Genomic DNA, 17,438 nt, shown 5'->3' with positions numbered 1-17,438 from the left:
AACCATGGAACGAGAAGATCTGCAGAGTGGGGATGATTGTTGGGAGAGAGGGCAGGCAAGTCCATGGGCACAGATTTTGTCCAGTTTTCTTAACTTGGGAGGATGTCTCAGTACCTTTTTCCACCCAAAATATCCTTCAAATGAAAGCTAAAAGCAAGCACTCGGAAGCCTCATCAGCTCAGTAAAATCATCACATTTGGGTGCTTTTTGCGAGGCAAACACATCAGCAGAGTTGTAAGCAGCTCCATTTATTTGAGTAAATAGCTTGTAAAGAAACTGTTGGTAAACATTACAAAATTAAATACATTTTCAAAAGCTTGCCAGTATACATAAAATTCACAAACATAGTTCTCTTAAAAAATAAAATATGTTCAGAGCACCCTTGATATAAAATGCCTGGCCCCGCATCCTGGGTCAGGGCCACCTGGAGACATCTGATAGGCAGGTGAGGTTTCTGCAGGGAGGCCACAGGGCCTCGGGGATGGAAGGAAGAGTTCCAACGCTGACCCTGACCCGACCCACATCCATCCGAAGGTTGATCCTTCTCTAAGGAGCTGGTATATAACTGAGAGGGGCAGGGCAGACACCCCAGGCCTTGCTCCAAATAAGAGGACTTGGGTGTAAGAATTAGGAACAGGAGCCAGAGTTCTCACCATAAGTCGGAATTACAATCTCCACCATATTTCCAAACCAGCAAATGCTCCTGAACAGGAGGTGAGAAATACTCACCTCCACACCTACTCTCTCTAGAGTCCCCTCTCTTGCTTGACGCTGCCCAGGCACAGAAGTGACCAGAATCTACTTCTAAGGAGGAAGCTATTGAATTGGCTAACTTCTTTATGACCTGCTTTCATGGCGAGAAAACAATACACAGTATTTGGTTGAAAGCAGAGAATTAATTGCTACACGGTGTTTCCTTTCCCCCCCAACGCCACGCACAGAGCTGTGGGCATTTCTCGAGCTATCCAAATAGTTCTTCAAACTAAGGGTTCTTAAAACTTGAAAAATACCACAAATGAGGCAAGAAGTACATGACCTGGCAAAGCATCCCAATTAATGAAATAATAGCGAGTCCATAAGTTCAAGCCCTGGGCCAACGTCACACATTTGTCATGTAGCTCATTGAAATGATGGATACACTCAAATCTCTCACTTTGGTGCCTACGGTGAATGTTGGACAGGTCAGCAGCACTTACATGAAGAATATCTAGTGGCCTCTTAAAAACACACATGTCCATGACTCCCCACAGTAGGATGGCCACAAGTTTGTTCCATCAATGTGAAGTCAAACTCACATCTACACTTTCACTTAGTCGTTTGTAGATATATACAAGTACGAGAAATCTGACATTTGAGTCAAATGTACAACTCAAGGGGGAAAAAATTACCAAACAGGCCATAAGAAAACCATCATCCCTGTATAGTTAGGTCCTAAAAATCTCTGGTTTCTCCAAGAAGATGCTACCTAGCTCCGCCCATCCTTGGCTATTTGCCTGGTGTGGTACTCCTTGGTTGGACTGAAACCAGAGTTATGATAGCTATGCTATTAAAATATTACACTAACAAAACCCCCCAAAACAAAGGAACACTCTTGAATAGTCTAGTAGATCTACCTAACCCCCCGCCCCCCCAAAAAAGCTACTGCTAAGGACAACTATTCTTTAATAAAAGTCTTGGTGAAGTCCAAGCCCCAAGCCCTCTTCTTTGCCTCTTGGAGAGTTCTACCCTGTGTCCAAATTACACATTCTTCTTCTGCGGAGGGCTCAGTTTCCTCATGCCTCTTATCCGAGATAGCAGCTCCTTGATAAATTCCTAAAACAGATCAAAACAAGTTGTCAATATGAGAGGGTGACCAGACTCAAATCCATGTTTAAAATCTTTTGGAGCTCTCTGTCCACTGCAGTGAACCTGTGTAAATGAGTTGGGCTGGGTGTGTGAACCTGAAGAAGCACATCTGGGAGGGTCTTGGATACAGCTCACAGTGCTCAGGGCTACTCTCTGCTCTGCACTCGCTCGGAGTTAATCCTGATCATGCTCAGGAAAACGTCAAGTGCAAAGGATCAAAGTGGGGTCACCTACAGGCAAAGCGAGTGTCTTAGCCTCTGCAGCATCCATGTCTCAGGCCCAGTATAGGGAACTTAAAAAAAACTAAGGAATGATGACACTTCGCCCCCACAATTCTGCCTTCTTTGGGGAAATCTGGGTCTGTCTCCACTCCAGAGCATTATCTTTCATCCTCCGCGGGCTCTGGAGTTCAGATCAGTGCTTCTCCTCCCTTAATAAACCTTTCAGTCAGCAGGGCTGGGGCAATAGTACAGAGGGTACTTGGAAGTTTGCCATACATGCACTTGGCCCAGGTTCGATTCCCAGCCCCGATTAAGGTCCCCCTGAGGGGACTAACTAAACCCAGGGTGTTAAACCCAGCCCTCCTGGAGTTCCTGATGTTGTAAGTCTGGAGGGGTCATGAGGATCTGTCATCCTGCCAAGCTCAGGATAAACCTAGAGTGCTGCTCTCAGGTGTCTAAATCATGACAGGAGACCTTGACCCTTTTTGACTGAAAATCAGTTTTAAAATTTTGTTCATAATTCAGTACACATTCCTGAAATAGAGTGTGAAAATGAATACTTACTACCCACAGTACACTTTATATTTTCTATTTCATTGTCTCCAGTTAAAAGTCAATGCTTTTTCTCCTCCCTCCCTCCCTTTCTCCCTCCCTCCCTCCCTCTCTTCCTTCCTCCCACCCTCCCTCCCTCCTTCCCTCCATTCCTTCCTTCCTCCCTCTCTTTCTTTCTGAAGCACCTTGATTTATAGTATTGTTAACAATGGCATTTCATGCATACGGGCATTACAACGTTCCAACACCACACCTTCCACCAGAGTCCATAGTGTCTGTTTCTCTCCACCACTATCCCGAAGTCCCCTTTTATCCACTCTGGCTTGGCCCTAGTATCTCGGTTCTATAGACCAGTTCTCTAGTCCCGTTGGGTTTTCTTTGAGTATTTGTTATTTATTCCTCTACTAGGTTTCTTTATATCCCACATATGAGAGAAGTGAGTCTCTTTCTTTCTGGCTGAGAAGTCAATGCATTTTATTTTTAATTATTTATTTGTTTGTTTGTTTGTTTTTTGCTTTTTGGGTCACACCCAGTGATGCTCAGGGTTACTCCTGACTCTTCACTCAGGAATTACTCTTGGCGGTGCTTGGGGGGATCATATGGGATGCTGGGGATCGAACCTGAGTCAGCCTTGTGCAAGGCAAACGCCCTGCCCACTGTACTATCACTCCAGCTCAGCCAATGCATTTTAAAGGGGAAGATCCACAAAGTGATTTCATGACACAGATGAAGACACCCAAGATGAAGAACATTCTAGGATGGTTCTTAGTCTATGCCCTCAGGAATATTTGCCTCTTGCCTCATGTTGACAAATAGCTGGCAGCAAAATTAGTAACATTTATGTCATAAATATAGTCTTTGTATTTTGTGTTTGTCACAGACAAAGCTGGCAGTCAGACTTTGTGATCAATGTGTGATAGTCTGAGGATGCACCTCAGGGAGCACGAGAGCAAACCCACGAAGACTTCATCTCCACCTGACTTTCCGAAAAACAGCTCTCAGACAATCTTCGGGGCCAACTCTAAGTCTTAGTCATGACCTCTGCACTAAATGATCACTTAGTCATCACCTCTGTCACAAAAGAGTAGTAGTGGGAACTACTCTCCCACCCTAAAATTTAACCAGATGTTTAAAGTATCTTATCGCCACCATGAGCTTTTAAATAATCTTGCTGCCATAGAAGTCATATGTACTTTTACTAGAAAACTTAGAAAATACAAATCAGTGTGCCAGTAAAACTTTCCTCTATGGAAAATGTTTTCACACAATTAAGGTGACGCTAGAAAAATACTTTTTCCCACTTAGCATCATGTCACCTGTTTTTCTGCCACAACACTAAAGTTTTCCTAAAACACAATTTTAATGGTTAGACAATTCTGTATTAAATGGATATTATGAACTGGAGCAATAGCACTTTTGTAGGCGTTTGCCTTGCACAGCGCCGACCCGGGTTCAATTCCTCTGTCCCTCTCGGAGAGCCCGGCAAGCTATCAAGAGTATCCCACCCACAAGGCAGAGCCTGGCAAGCTTCCCGTGGTATATTATATATGCCAAAAACAGTAACAATGATGCAACAGATGTAGCAATGTAAGCACTATAAAAGGCTCCTGATAACTCTGAGTATGTTAAAAAACAATAACTAAACATACCCTTACATCAAAGACATCAACCACAAATTACCTAGCTTTACTTGTGACTTTTGTGAAGTCTTAAAATTTTTGTTACTGTTTTTGAGAAATTATTTTTAAAATGATATAGCTCTAAGGAAGATCTGACCTTAAAGCTTTCTATAGAAGTCAACTTGATATCACAATTTTAATTATACATAAGATATACAACTCTTTGATCTCTTAATAATAATCACTTCTAGTTCATTCTTTATGTTTCAATTCTCAAGTTCCAATTAAACTGGTTTTTGCCTCGATTGCACAGAATCGGTAAGTAAAGCATTTAACTTGTTTGAATTCAAACTGTTAGAAAACAGTTTGTTCTAGAAAAGCGTTCTAGAAAAGTGAGAAATAAGGAGCTTAAGAAATAGTGCAGTGGCTGAATCAATGATGGTGGAGGGATTGGTAGGGATAGGATCCTTGAGCACTGAGCACTGAGCACTGCCAGGTGTGGCCCCAAAGGGTTGGGAGATATGTGCTGAAAGTAGAAAAAGGACCAAACGTGAAGATCTCTCAGTATTTGTATTGCAAACCATAATGCCCCACAGTAGAGAGAGAATAAAAGGGAAAGTGCCTGCCATACAGGCAGGAGGTGGGGTGGAGTGAGGGTGGTGGGAAGGATACTGGGAACTTTGGGGTGGAGAATGTACACTGGTAGAGAGATGGATGTTCAATCATTGTATGACTGAAACTCAGTCATGAAAGCTTTGTAAACATCTCATAGTGATTCAATTAAAAAATTTCCTCACAATAAAGAGGGGAAAAAAAAAAACCAGTAACAAGAAGTCTCATAATGGAGACATTACTGGTGCCCGCTCAAGCAACTCGATGAACAATGGGACGACAGTGCTAACAGTGCCTGGATATTACAGTCTGCTTAATTGACCCATAACTGGATATTTCACTGGTTCCTGGCTTTTCCAATGTATAAAAAATGCCGTAGTTAATATCTTTGAGTGGGCTGGAGCGGGTAGGGCGTTTGCCTTGCACACGGCCGACCTGGGTTCGATTCCTCTGCCCCTCTCGGAGAGCCCAGCAAGCTACTGAGAGTATCTCGCCCGCTACGGCAGAGCCTGGCAAGCTACCCGTGGCATATTCCATATGCCAAAAACAGTGACAAGAAGTCTCACAACTCCATTGTGGGATGTTACTGGTGCCCGGACAAACAAATCGATGAACAACGGGACAATGGTGTTAATATCTTTGAGTACCGACCTGCAAAAGCTGCTCAAATGACATATACATCTTAATGCCACCATTTAAGAACTTGGACAGAATAGAATAGCATTCTTCAGTCGTTTCACTCCTGTGGACCAGTTCCTGTCCTGCATACTGACAGTCCAGCAGTGATGACCAAGGTGATAGGCTAGTGATTTTCAACCTTCCCACAACTGCAGGCTTGCACTGGTCTATTCGCTGGTTGAAGATCATTGGAATTGAATATATGTGAAGTGAGATGAAAAACTAATTTAATTTTCTGAGCACTATCTAATTAAAGGCTTTTCTGGGATGAAAAAGAAATGCCAGTTCCCCACTTACACATTCAGCTTTTGTTTTGTCATAAAATTAACTGCATTATTATCCCCTTTACTATGTGACTTAAGAATATTCAATACATTTCACAACTTCAAGTTTATTGTTTTTAGAATCTCACTCAAATGACTGTTGTGAAAAGTTTTATTATTTGAGCACAGATTTTTTTGCTTTTAATAAGCAACAGGATCATAAACCCTATCATTTGTCTTGCTAATACTCAGATAGGTAACCTTTCTGCACTCTTCGTAACACTGCTTACAATAATTAGTATAAGAATAAAGACTAAAAATTACCTAAGGAATAATGTACCCTAAACTACAGAGCTTTCTTCTTCAAAACAAAAGTAATTTGGTAATTTAATTTGAATTCACTTTTTTTTCAAAGAACATCAGTCATGGTGGAATGTTCTAAAAGCTTAAATAATTTTTATTTATGGTATAGTGGCATGAATTAAAAACTCTACAATTTTATATAAGCAATATTGTCTATAACTTAATGTACTATGATGTTCATATTTTAAACTGTTCATTACACTTGCCTAAGGAGATACTCAGCTGAGTAAATTAAAAAAGGGAAAGATATTCAATATTTCTTTTCCTTTCAGAAACCAACCACAGCACTGGCAGCTAATTTCATTGTCTACTCTTGGTCCTTCAGGAACATTAGAGGATCTCTAATCAGAATACGCTTTAGTGCTTTTTGATTCGTATTACTCAAAAACACTCCATGGAAGAAACAACCTCTATCATTTATCTCCAAAGCAGATCATTTAGATGGGGAACAGGAATAATAATTTAGTTAGGAAAAGGGCTGTGACTTTGAGGAAAGACATCTGAGTCCAGAACACTGTCACAGTCACTGTCACTGTCATCCTGTTGCTCATCAATTTGCTCGAGCGGGCTTGAACAAGACATGAACAAGTCCTAAACAAGAAAGGTCAGCTTGAAGCCGAGTAAGGGGTCTGGGCCCCAGTAAGCATCAAGAGTCACTGTAGAGAAACAGATACTGGAAGGTGCTGGTGGGGGTCGGGGTCCTGGTACAGGTACAGATGGGCGTGATGAGAGGTACAGCGTCAGCAGACCAGAGCTACATAGGCTACAGAAAAGTACCAAGAGAGACTTGGTACAGTGAGAAGCAACTGGAGCTTTTAAGTAAGGGAGTGACATCATGGGACCACCTGTATAGACAACAGGTTTGAAGAAGACAGTGTGAAGGGAAACCATCTCAGAACTATTGCAGTGGACCAGGATGTTGTTTACAGTGATGTGATGGGAAGCTGATTAACATCCAGTTTGGAACTGTTAGAAACAAAGTTGCTAAAAAAAATTGATCTGTAAGTCTTTGTATGCCTTCATGTATTTTACGCTAATTACCTGAGAGTGGAACTGATGAGTCACTGGTCTCTTTGTTTGCTTCTCTTTACACCAGGAGTCTGGATAAATATAGACTTTTATAATAAGTTCTGAAATTGGGTAATGTTTGTCAGCTAAATTTGATAATGTCAGTTGATTGTTTTAAAAACCACTTTAATTGCTTACATTTACTTCTGAATTTAGGATTCTCTTGTAATATCTACTAACAAAAGTCTACTGGATTTTGACTATAATGCATCTAATCTAAAGATAAATTTGGGAAGAACTACCTTAATTATAGTGATTCTTACCTATCTGCATGACATATCAATTAGAATTTTCTTCATCTCAGCCATGTTTTATAGTTTTTCATTTAAAAATATTATACTTATCTGCCAAATAATAAGTATTTTTTTCTAAATACTGTTGACCTTGTAATTGATATATATTGTCACTGTCACTGTCACTGTCATCCCGTTGCTCATCAATTTACTTGAGAGGGCACCAGTAACGTCTCCATTGTGAGACTTGCTGTTACTGTTTTTGGCGTATCAAATACGCCACGGGGAGCTTGCCAGGTTCTGCCGTGCGGGCAAGATACTCTCGGTCGCTTTACCAGGCTCTGAGAGAGGGGCGGAGGAATTGAACCCAGGTCGGCCGCGTGCAAGGCCCTACCCACTGCACTATCGAATTCCAATATATAAGTACCATGTTAAAATATTGTTATATAGTAGATTTCAATATGTTTATCTTGTACCCTGCAAGCTTTCTGAATTCAATGATTTGTTCCAGCAGCTTTTTTGTAGACTCCATTGGATTTTATTCAATGTTGTTTATGAATTAAGACAAGTTAGCAAAATATTCCTATAAAGTCATTTGTATCCAAAGTATTTCGTTTTGCTTTATTTTGAAAGGAAGTCTTGCTAGCTTATGCATGAAAAGAAATTTGTCTATTTGACATTAGTTGTTGAATTTAATGGCATAAAATTGTTCACAATATCTACAGAGTTGGTACTGATATAACCTTTCTTATTCCCGATTTTGGAAATTTTTCCTCCCTTTGTTCGATCAGTATACCACAAGTTTACTAAGTGTATTGATCTTTACACAGAACAATTTTTGTCTCACTGATTTTATTTATTGTTTTCTGTTTTCTACTCTATTGATTTCTGCTTTCACCTTTATTATATTCTTACTTCACCTTACTTTGAACTTGCTCTTTTTCCCTCGTTCCTAGCATAGATGCTGAGTCCATTGATTTGAGATCTACTCTAATACAGTTATTTATTGCTATAGATTTACCTTGACATGCTGCTTTAGCTGCATCTCATACACTTCAATTCCATAGCTTTTTAAATTTATATTCATTTCAAAAATCATTCCTAGTGGCCCATCTGATTAATTTCTAATTGTATTTTGGCTCATTATTTAGAAATGTGTCATTCAATTTCCCAAACATTTATGGATTTCCCAAATAGCTTTCCGTTGTCGATTTCTAATTTAATTCCATTGCAGTCCAAGAATATACTTTGTATTAAATTTCACACTCATTCAATAGCCCGGAGTACATCTGTCTTGGCAAATGTCAGTGTGCATTTTTAAAGAACCAGACTGACTCCAAGCAGGGCTTTGCCTCTGCTCCTATATATCCACTGCCAATAGAACCTGCATGGACCATCTCAAAAGGATGCTCAAAAACGGTTTCCCAGATGTACAATTTTTAGGAGAAAGTAATAACTTCATGGCAATGACTCTTGAAGCACCATGGGCATGAATTTTTGCCATACGCTAAAAAGGGCACCCTTGTTTCTTTCTACCTTTCAGTCCCTGGTTGAAATGATGAGTAAGGACAGATGAATAACCCCCTGGAAAAATGTGGATAAGGTATTGGAATCTGGCAATGGTTATGCTTAATCTAAGAAAGGGAAAGGATGTGGGGGCTGGAGCCATAGAATAGTGGGTAGGGCATTTGCCTTGCACACGGCCGACCCGGGTTCGATTCCCAGCATCCCATATGGTCCCCTGAGCACCACCAGGAGTGATTCCTGAGTGCAGAGCCAGGAGAAAGGGAAAGGATGTGACATTTATTGGAGGTCTTTCCATGTAGCTTTGTCCATGTTACCATATTGAATGCAATGTAGTAGCTTTTGCCTTTTTACAGGTTAGAAAATGTGAAGCTCTGGTTCTGTATCTGTTACTGTGCACGGTCATGTAGGAAATATTTAAATCCAGGATTCTGGATGTGAGTCAACTGAGGGCTGGAGACATGTCCTGAGCCCTCACCTTGTGCCAGACTCTATTCCTGGTGCTGTGGTGTGAGCAAAGACTAGACCAGGAGAGTAGAAAGAGGCAGAGACAGGTCCAGCCACCCCAAGGCTTACACTGCAACGCTGCTATGTGCACAGGTGGACACTGCCCAGCCCAAACCAGCGACAACTCCAGCCTCTCACACTCAGCCTCTCTTAAGGGGGCGCGGGGGGGAGAGGTTAAATGAAAGAACAACGTCCAAAAGCCTTTAAAATGGGGATGCTTAGATCATCCTTGACTTTAGCGTTTAGAGAGGAGACAGAGAAGGAAAGAAATTATGGGGGAAAGAAGAGAACAAGAAGCAGTGGTTGACAGGCATCAGGGCTTCAGTTATACCAGTGGTATGAGTGAGAGGTATGACCATATATTCAAAACACAGATTCAACAGAACTGAAAACATGAGATCTAAGTGGTAACCACTGAAACTTTGTAATATGCCTGTCAAGTTGACAGGCAGGGGTGGAGTGGGGGCGGGGGTGAGGGTGGGGAAAAAATCTGGGAACGCTGGTGGAGGAAAGTTGACACTCATGCAGGGATTGGTGTTGAATTATTGTACACCTAAAACGCAACTATCAGTCACTTTGTAAATCATGGCCCTTTAATATTTTTTTTTTTAATGAGAGAGATTAGAAGCTCTGCATCCAAAGGAATCCAAAACCTGACATTTCTGCTTTGGAGTGAAAGCCTGACCCACCCTCCACCACCAGACCCTTGGGAAAGGTCTGCCAATTATGGTCAATGAGAAATATGTTGTAAGACCAGCCCCTGGCCCACAGCGAGAAGGCGGGTGCTTTGTTCCGAGTCTGCATAGGCTGTGAGTCTCACAAAAGCACTTCTTCCAAAGAAGCCCATAGGGAGCCTGACAAACAAGTGGGCAATCGCCAAGGAAATCAGCAGGTGCCCCTGTGACTATGCGGCCAAGGCCCCCGGGACCACATTGCCTGCCTAGCACACTCCCTGCCTATGATCTTGGAGGCTCACCACCACCATACGCAGCTACTCCCCAAATCAGCTGCCTCAGGGCTACATTGTGCGTACGTCCCCTCTCTCTCTAGGGGGCTCCAAGCGAGTGAGCTGGCTCTTCACATCATGAGGGGGTGGAGGCAGACCTCAGAGGATTTGGTTGGTGGCATTTCTCAACCATCTCCCTCCTCCTACCTGTCAAACACACACACACACACACACACACACACACACACACACTCCATTGCTATACTTTGCATTCTATGAAAACAGAATCTGTCATTATGTGCTCTTTTTGCCTGACTCTTTTTCTTAACTTAATGCTTCTGAGACTCATCAAAGTTGAATCTGGAGAATTCTCTCCTATCACTGAACAGCATTCCATTACATGGGGCACATTCATACATTCATCTGTTGATGGACATTTGGATTGTTTCAATATTTTGACCACTGTGAATAAAACTGCTATGAATATACCTGTAGAAATGTCTGTACGGTCATATACTTTTTTGGTTTTGAGGCAATAAATATCTGGCAAGGCAATGATAGAACTGCATGTCTACTTCTTGCCAAATCATTTTCCATGCGGTTGCACCATTGTACATTGCTACTGGCAGACTATGAGGGTTCCAGTCATTTCATATTCTTGTCAATACTTGGTTTTGCCTGTCGTTCACATGCTTTAGTCATTCTGGAGGATATGCACAGTGATGTTTCTAGAAACTGACCTTTAATTCTCTGACCTTCCCTTGCGCCCCTTTGTTGGCCAACTACTTCTGTTGGATCTTCTGATGACACAGTCATGCACCACTTAATGATGAGGATATAGTCTGAGAAACACACCATTAGGCAGTTTCATCATTTTCAATCATCACCAAGAATCACCTAAAGGGCATGGCCTACGACACAGACTAGGTCACGTGGTATGATCTATGGATCACTGCCACATAGGCCATTCCTCGTTGGCTGAAACATTGTTAATGTGACATGCGGTTGTGGTGTGCAAGCATGCTCCAAACCACAGTCCCCAGTGTTCTCTCGGCAGTAACAGGGACTTTCAGATGCCAGCTCTAGCTGGGGATTCCAGGGATTCCTCTAGGGATTCTCTAGGGATTCCAGGTCTGAATTTTCCTTTTTCCTTTTCAATTTTTTCTGACTGAGATAGCATGGCTTGTAATAGTTTTAGATTTATCATGCAGACAGAGAACACTGTATCACATCCACCACCAATTCTTCCACCACTGTCCACAGGCCTCTTCTCAGGTCTGCATTTCTTGCAATGCCAAAGATCTCCAATAGAAGTGTTCCTGGGAACTGTAAGGTCAAAATGACCAAAAGTTAATCCATTGGTAACTAATCTCTCCACAAGCAAGTCTCTTACTCTCAAGAATTCAGTGTCTATTATTGCTGTCTCTGATATCATTTTCCTCCAAATTATACATATGTAATGTAATTCCTTTCAAAAATACATTTTTTTTTGGTTTTTGGGTCACACCCGGAGATGCACAGGGGTTACTCCTGGCTCTGCACTCAGGAATTACTCCCTGGTAGTGCTCATGGGACCAGATGGGATGCTCGGAATCAAACCCGGGTTGGCCACGTGCAAGACAAATGCCCTACCCGCTGTACCAGTTCCCAAAATACGAATATTTAAGAATAGCTAGGATATTTAGAATGGAGTGCTCACTGTTATCAATAATAAGAACCTGGATACTGCCTAAGAAAGTATCAACAGAGGGATTATAGGACATGGCCATAATATATATGACTATATTATATATGACTATATACATGACTATATATAACTATATTATAGGCTATTACTATGATAGGACTCTATCTAGCAATAAAAATGAATAAAATAAAGCTTCCTGTGTCAACTCTTAGCAGTCTAATGCTGGGTAAAATAAGCAAGCTGAGGCAGAAAACCTGGAAAATATTTATACAGCTATAAGGCATGCAAGATAATCCACATCTATATTTGGTCGTGGGAGTTCAATTCGTCTTTGTTTTCTGAACACAGTGCTGAGTGTACAGGAGGTTCTCAGCATCAGTTTACAGAGTAAAGAAACACACACACATAAAGCAGTGAATTCATGCAACTGTGGCATACACTGGAGGCACCTAGAGGAGACACTGAAAGCTTTGTGTACCCATTGGGTGGGGCATGGAATTGTAGAGTTCAGTTGGCCTCGGTCACTATGGAAGAAGTCTCTGGATGTTCTCCTCAAAGCTCTGGAAAATGAACCCTTCTGAAGGGTGGATCCTAAGAAGCTTCTATACATATATACACATCCCAGATACATTCAGACACCCCATCAGAGAACTCATGCACAATACAATCCTACATCACAGGTCTTACACAAGCATATACACTGCACACATACCATGCACATATAGGTAGCATATGTATATACCCCTTCCCCTCCACACACACATAAGCACATACATGTGCTTATATGACACACAGAAGGAAAGAAGGAAGGATGGGAGGGAGGGCAGGAGAGAGGGAGGGAGAGAGGAAGGAAGGAAGGAAGGAAGGAAGGAAGGAAGGAAGGAAGGAAGGAAGGAAGGAAGGAAGGAAGGAAGGAAGGAAGGAAGGAAGGAAGGAAGGAAGGAAGGAGGGAAATAGAAGGGAAGAGAGGGAGGGAAGAAAGAAGGGAAAGAGAAGGGAAGGAGGGAATAGCAGCATCATTATCTAGGAGTTAGATAATCAAGAACATGCAGCTACCTGATTTCTGGGTGGCTTCTAAGAATGAAAGAAGCCAAGGTCTGTTTCTGAGGGGACCTGGCAGCTGCCGTGAGAACAGAAGGTCCGTCCTCGCTTTGGCATTTCTGCATGCAGGGCTGTCATGGCCCCGAGCTCACCGCCTGATCCCTCCTGGGCTCCCGTGCCTCTCAGCTCCCACCCGAGCCTCTCTGCTCCCACCCCTCCCGTCACAGGCCTGAGCCAGAGGCAACAGATGGACACCCGTTTTGTAATTATCACCATAGCCAGGCGTCTGAGAGCCTTCTCGAGCCAGTGACTCATCTGTTACTTCATTGACAACACTGGGTGGCTTTAGTCCAGACAAGGCTATCGAAAAGGATGAAGGTAACAAGCAAGTCTTTGGCCTGTGCATCATGAAACTGCACTCAAGTCATTCTTTCCAACACTGAGTCATTCAAGAAGGTAAGTGGGTATTACATGATAGGCCTTTGATGAAAGTATTTCCTGAAATAATTTTTTTTACAAGAAATGATCCAAAACAGTGCTCTAGAGCCGGAGAGAAAGCTTAAGAGCTGGGCTCCTGCTTGCATGTGGGTGTCCATGCATGATCACCAGCACCTGATGGTCCCATGAGCACCATCGGGAGTGATCCTTAAGCACAGAGCCACCAGGAGTAAGCCTGAACAGCACAGTTCTGTGTCACACACACACACACACACAAACACACAAAGAATTAACAAAACAAAAATACAAATGCTGTTTTGTGAATGGTGCCACTAATAGAGTGAGTGTGTCAATCATAAAACCCCCTAAAGGGGGTGACCAGCAGGATTCTGCATGTTTAATTTGCTGTTCCAGAAAATCATCACCCACTCCTATAGTACCCAGAGTGGAGTGGACAGAAACAGCAGGTGAGAATTCTGAAAGCCGAGATCCACGTGGGTCAGGACCAGGTACTAACCTGTAGTACTATCTCCACTCTATTCCCTTGAGTGTATTATCAGTTTGCCTTTAAAAATGCTCTTTAATTAGTAGAAATAAGTACCAGGAGGTTGTTCCCATGGCTTGGAGGCTGGTCTCTCATTCTGGGCAACTCAGAGAAGGAAACACCAAGTAAAATGTGGTCGGAGGTCATGCGGGGGAAGGGTGATGCGGGCCGAATACAGACTAGAGACTGAACACAATGAACACAATGGCCACTCAACACCTTCATTGCAAACCACAACACCTAATCAGAGAGAGAGATCAAAAGGGAATACCCTGCCATAGTGGCAGTGTGGGGTGGGGGGAGACGAAACTGGGGAGGGCGGGAGAGATGCTGGGTTTACTGGTGGTGGAGAATGGGCACTAGTGAAGGGATGGGTTCTCGAACTTTGTATGGGGGAAACACAAGCACAAAAATGTATAAAACTGTAACTGTACCCTCACGTTGATTCACTAATTAAAAATAAATAATTTATTTTAAAAAATGTATTTAAAAAAAAATGCTCTTTAAAGGGTCACATGCCACAGGCCCTGAGTCTCCCTATCAAATGGCAGCAAGTCAAGCCAATGTACACAACAGTTTTGCACAACTAACTTACACTTCTTCCAAAAAGTGTCAGATGAGGGTGTGGAAGTCAGGAAAGGTGTGATCAAGTGGATGGAATGAAGAATTTCCAGATGCGCTACAATTTGGTCGATGGAAGGGACATTCCTGCCTCTGTTAAGACAATAGTAACAGCTGAAAATTGTTTCCAGTGGCAAATGGTCCTTACTCAAAACCTGGGAAAAGTGCTAAATATCATCCAGCAAACTGCTACTATTTTGAACATCCGGGTCGCAGAGGAGGCCAAGAGGCGAACAGTGAATCAGTAAACAGCCGGTAAAGAACGCGGACTGGCTTTGCTTGCTGCTGTCCCAGGCATTATTCGGCACCACAGGAACCATCACAGGCATCACTAAAATCTTTCATCACCCTCTTTTATGGCAGCTGGGGGTATTGTTTATCTTTACAGAGGTTCATTTGCTAACAGGGCACACCAGAACTAATCCTATTTTTCATGATCTGAAGAGAGGTTTATGAATCTGTTGTGGGTTAGAGTTGGTGCCTGTGGTGTTATAATCACTTCTGTCAACAGAGATTCCTGAGGGTCTTAGCTGCCTCCTGAGGGTGCTATTTTCCCCCCTCCTCCTTTAACGTAAAACCATGGACACTCTTTTGTCCATTTATTTTCTTAACTCTAAAGATCACTTTGTTCTGTTGGTGATGGCAGTCCCATTAATCTATTTTGGAGATCCAGACCATTGCATTTAGACTCATTCATTTTGTACCCAAATTCCAACCTTTGATTGCATGTAGCAGAATATCTCCTCTGTTCTCACCTATTTCCCCCTTAACAGTATTTAACTCTCCCTCCCTTACCAATACATTTCACAGAATCTGTACACTTATAATTCAGACAACATCAAATAAAATCCACCTTCATAATCTAATCACAATAAATAACCACTTTGAGTGAATTCGGTAAAATTATACTCTCCCACTTTATGATCATGATAGGAACTTCCAGTTGTTTTTGTCAAGAATCAGATTATCAGTGAGGAAGAATAGCCTTTGCTACAAATACCTCAATTTTGTCAGAATGAAAGAAACCCATTTCCAAAGTGTTTAAGACTGGTCTTTAATTTTGCCTCCCTTCGCTTAAGACACAGAAGTCCTCTGTCAAATTGCCTTTAACATACAATCTTTCTCCTGCCCACTGAAGTCCATATACAAGAAGAGAACATGGAGTTGTTTTTAAACACAAGCTTGATTCATTTCTCAAACATGATCATTCATCCTGAATTTAATGAAAAAAGAAAGGCCATAAAATTATAATCCATCATTTGAAAATGCCAACCGCTTACAGGCCTACTACCCTTTAAAGCCTGTATCTCCTCCATCATGTCTTTGATAAAAATAACCACCATTCATTGCTAGTGAGAAAAACTTGCAAAGGCAAGAGGCACGTGGTGTTTACTCTAGTGGCATCGCCTTCTTCCTCCCACATTTCACTGATATCACCATCATTGTTTTCATTCTTCTCATAACCATGAAGCTTCTAAGAGAGTGTAGGAAAAAACTTAACTTCACTCAAAGTGAGGTCGCAGTTTTGTCCATGCTCCTTTAAGAGGAGCTCGACACTCCTGGAATGTCCTACTGAAAGAAGCTGCCTTTGTTTACCTGGAGATCTTGGAGAATATCAAAGAGCCAACATGGTAAATCCAGAGTGGTATGGGGGGGAGGAATGGCTTTGGGCCATTTCATATCAGTGAGCTGATCTCAAGGGACTGGAAACTGAGGTCAGACATGCAAGGAGTAGTCCCTGTCTTTGTTACTAAACCTCGATAGATTCTGCACATCCAGACTCCAGTGAACCCTCCTGGGTGTTCATCCTCTGTAGGAACAGCCACATTTATTTGGGCACAAATTATTTTCCCACCACTGGGAAAAAGACAGTTGGACATGGGGTTCGGCATTTGGAACATACCCGGACCTGGTTCCATTCATCTCTTCAATGGCTGATTTTAATCTTGAAATAAGCCATTACCACAAACACAGCAATTTTTAGGGAGTCCAGTGGGTCCTTTTTGCCAATTACCAAACACAAGTTATGATGTTGGGAAGTCTGGGACTTGCAAGTGAAGACAGAGTGAAAATGGTCATCTGGAGCCTCATCTATCACTTATAGTTTAATAAAGTCCCGAATCGTGCTCTCTGAGTACTTGTCTTTGCCAAGCTTCTGTGCTGGCTTTAACGAAATGCTCCAGACCCCAAGTCTGAGATTAGCCATCTGAATCCCTGAAAACACAGGTTCATGCTTGTCCATTTGCAAACCCTGGTCAGGCATCCATTTCCCATAACCACCTCACGGCCATGACATTTTTCTTTTTTGTTTTCTTCTCAGGGCTCATTCTGGCTCTGTGCTCAGGGATCACTCCTGCTGGTGCTCATGGGGCCACAGACAGTTCCAGGGTCACATTGGGGTCGGCAAGATGCATAGCAAGCACCTCACCTCCTGAACCATCTCTCAGTCACCTGTCTGTGACATTTTTATGGCCAGCAGATGACTGGGGCCTGGTAATGCCTCTTACCACCTCCTCACAAGCCTCAGACCCCTCACATGAGTCCTGGACATGTGTCAACATATTGGCTTTGATGGTTAAAAGGATATATAAAAGCACAGTGCCTGTTTCATAGAATGGAATGAGTGTGCAGAGAGAAAACTCTGATGTCTATCAGAGAGCTATGCATGCTACCCTG

The 17,438-nt window shown here is 42.4% G+C and overlaps 1 protein-coding gene across 1 annotated transcript in view; it reads right to left on the bottom strand.

Moving 5' to 3' along the window:
• Nucleotides 1–227: 227 nt before the first annotated feature.
• Nucleotides 228–17,438, bottom strand: part of PPP1R14C (protein phosphatase 1 regulatory inhibitor subunit 14C) — a 101,046-nt gene continuing 83,835 nt past the window's right edge. Inside the window, exon 4 of the mRNA XM_055135572.1 lies at nucleotides 228–1,812. Coding sequence (XP_054991547.1) covers nucleotides 1,738–1,812 — 75 coding nt within the window. The 3' untranslated portion in view covers nucleotides 228–1,737. The remainder of the gene's footprint in view (nucleotides 1,813–17,438) is intronic.

Source organism: Sorex araneus, chromosome 4 (genome assembly GCF_027595985.1).
Source record: "Sorex araneus isolate mSorAra2 chromosome 4, mSorAra2.pri, whole genome shotgun sequence".
Lineage (NCBI taxonomy): Eukaryota > Metazoa > Chordata > Mammalia > Eulipotyphla > Soricidae > Sorex > Sorex araneus.
This window is presented reverse-complemented; position numbering and strand designations above follow the sequence as displayed.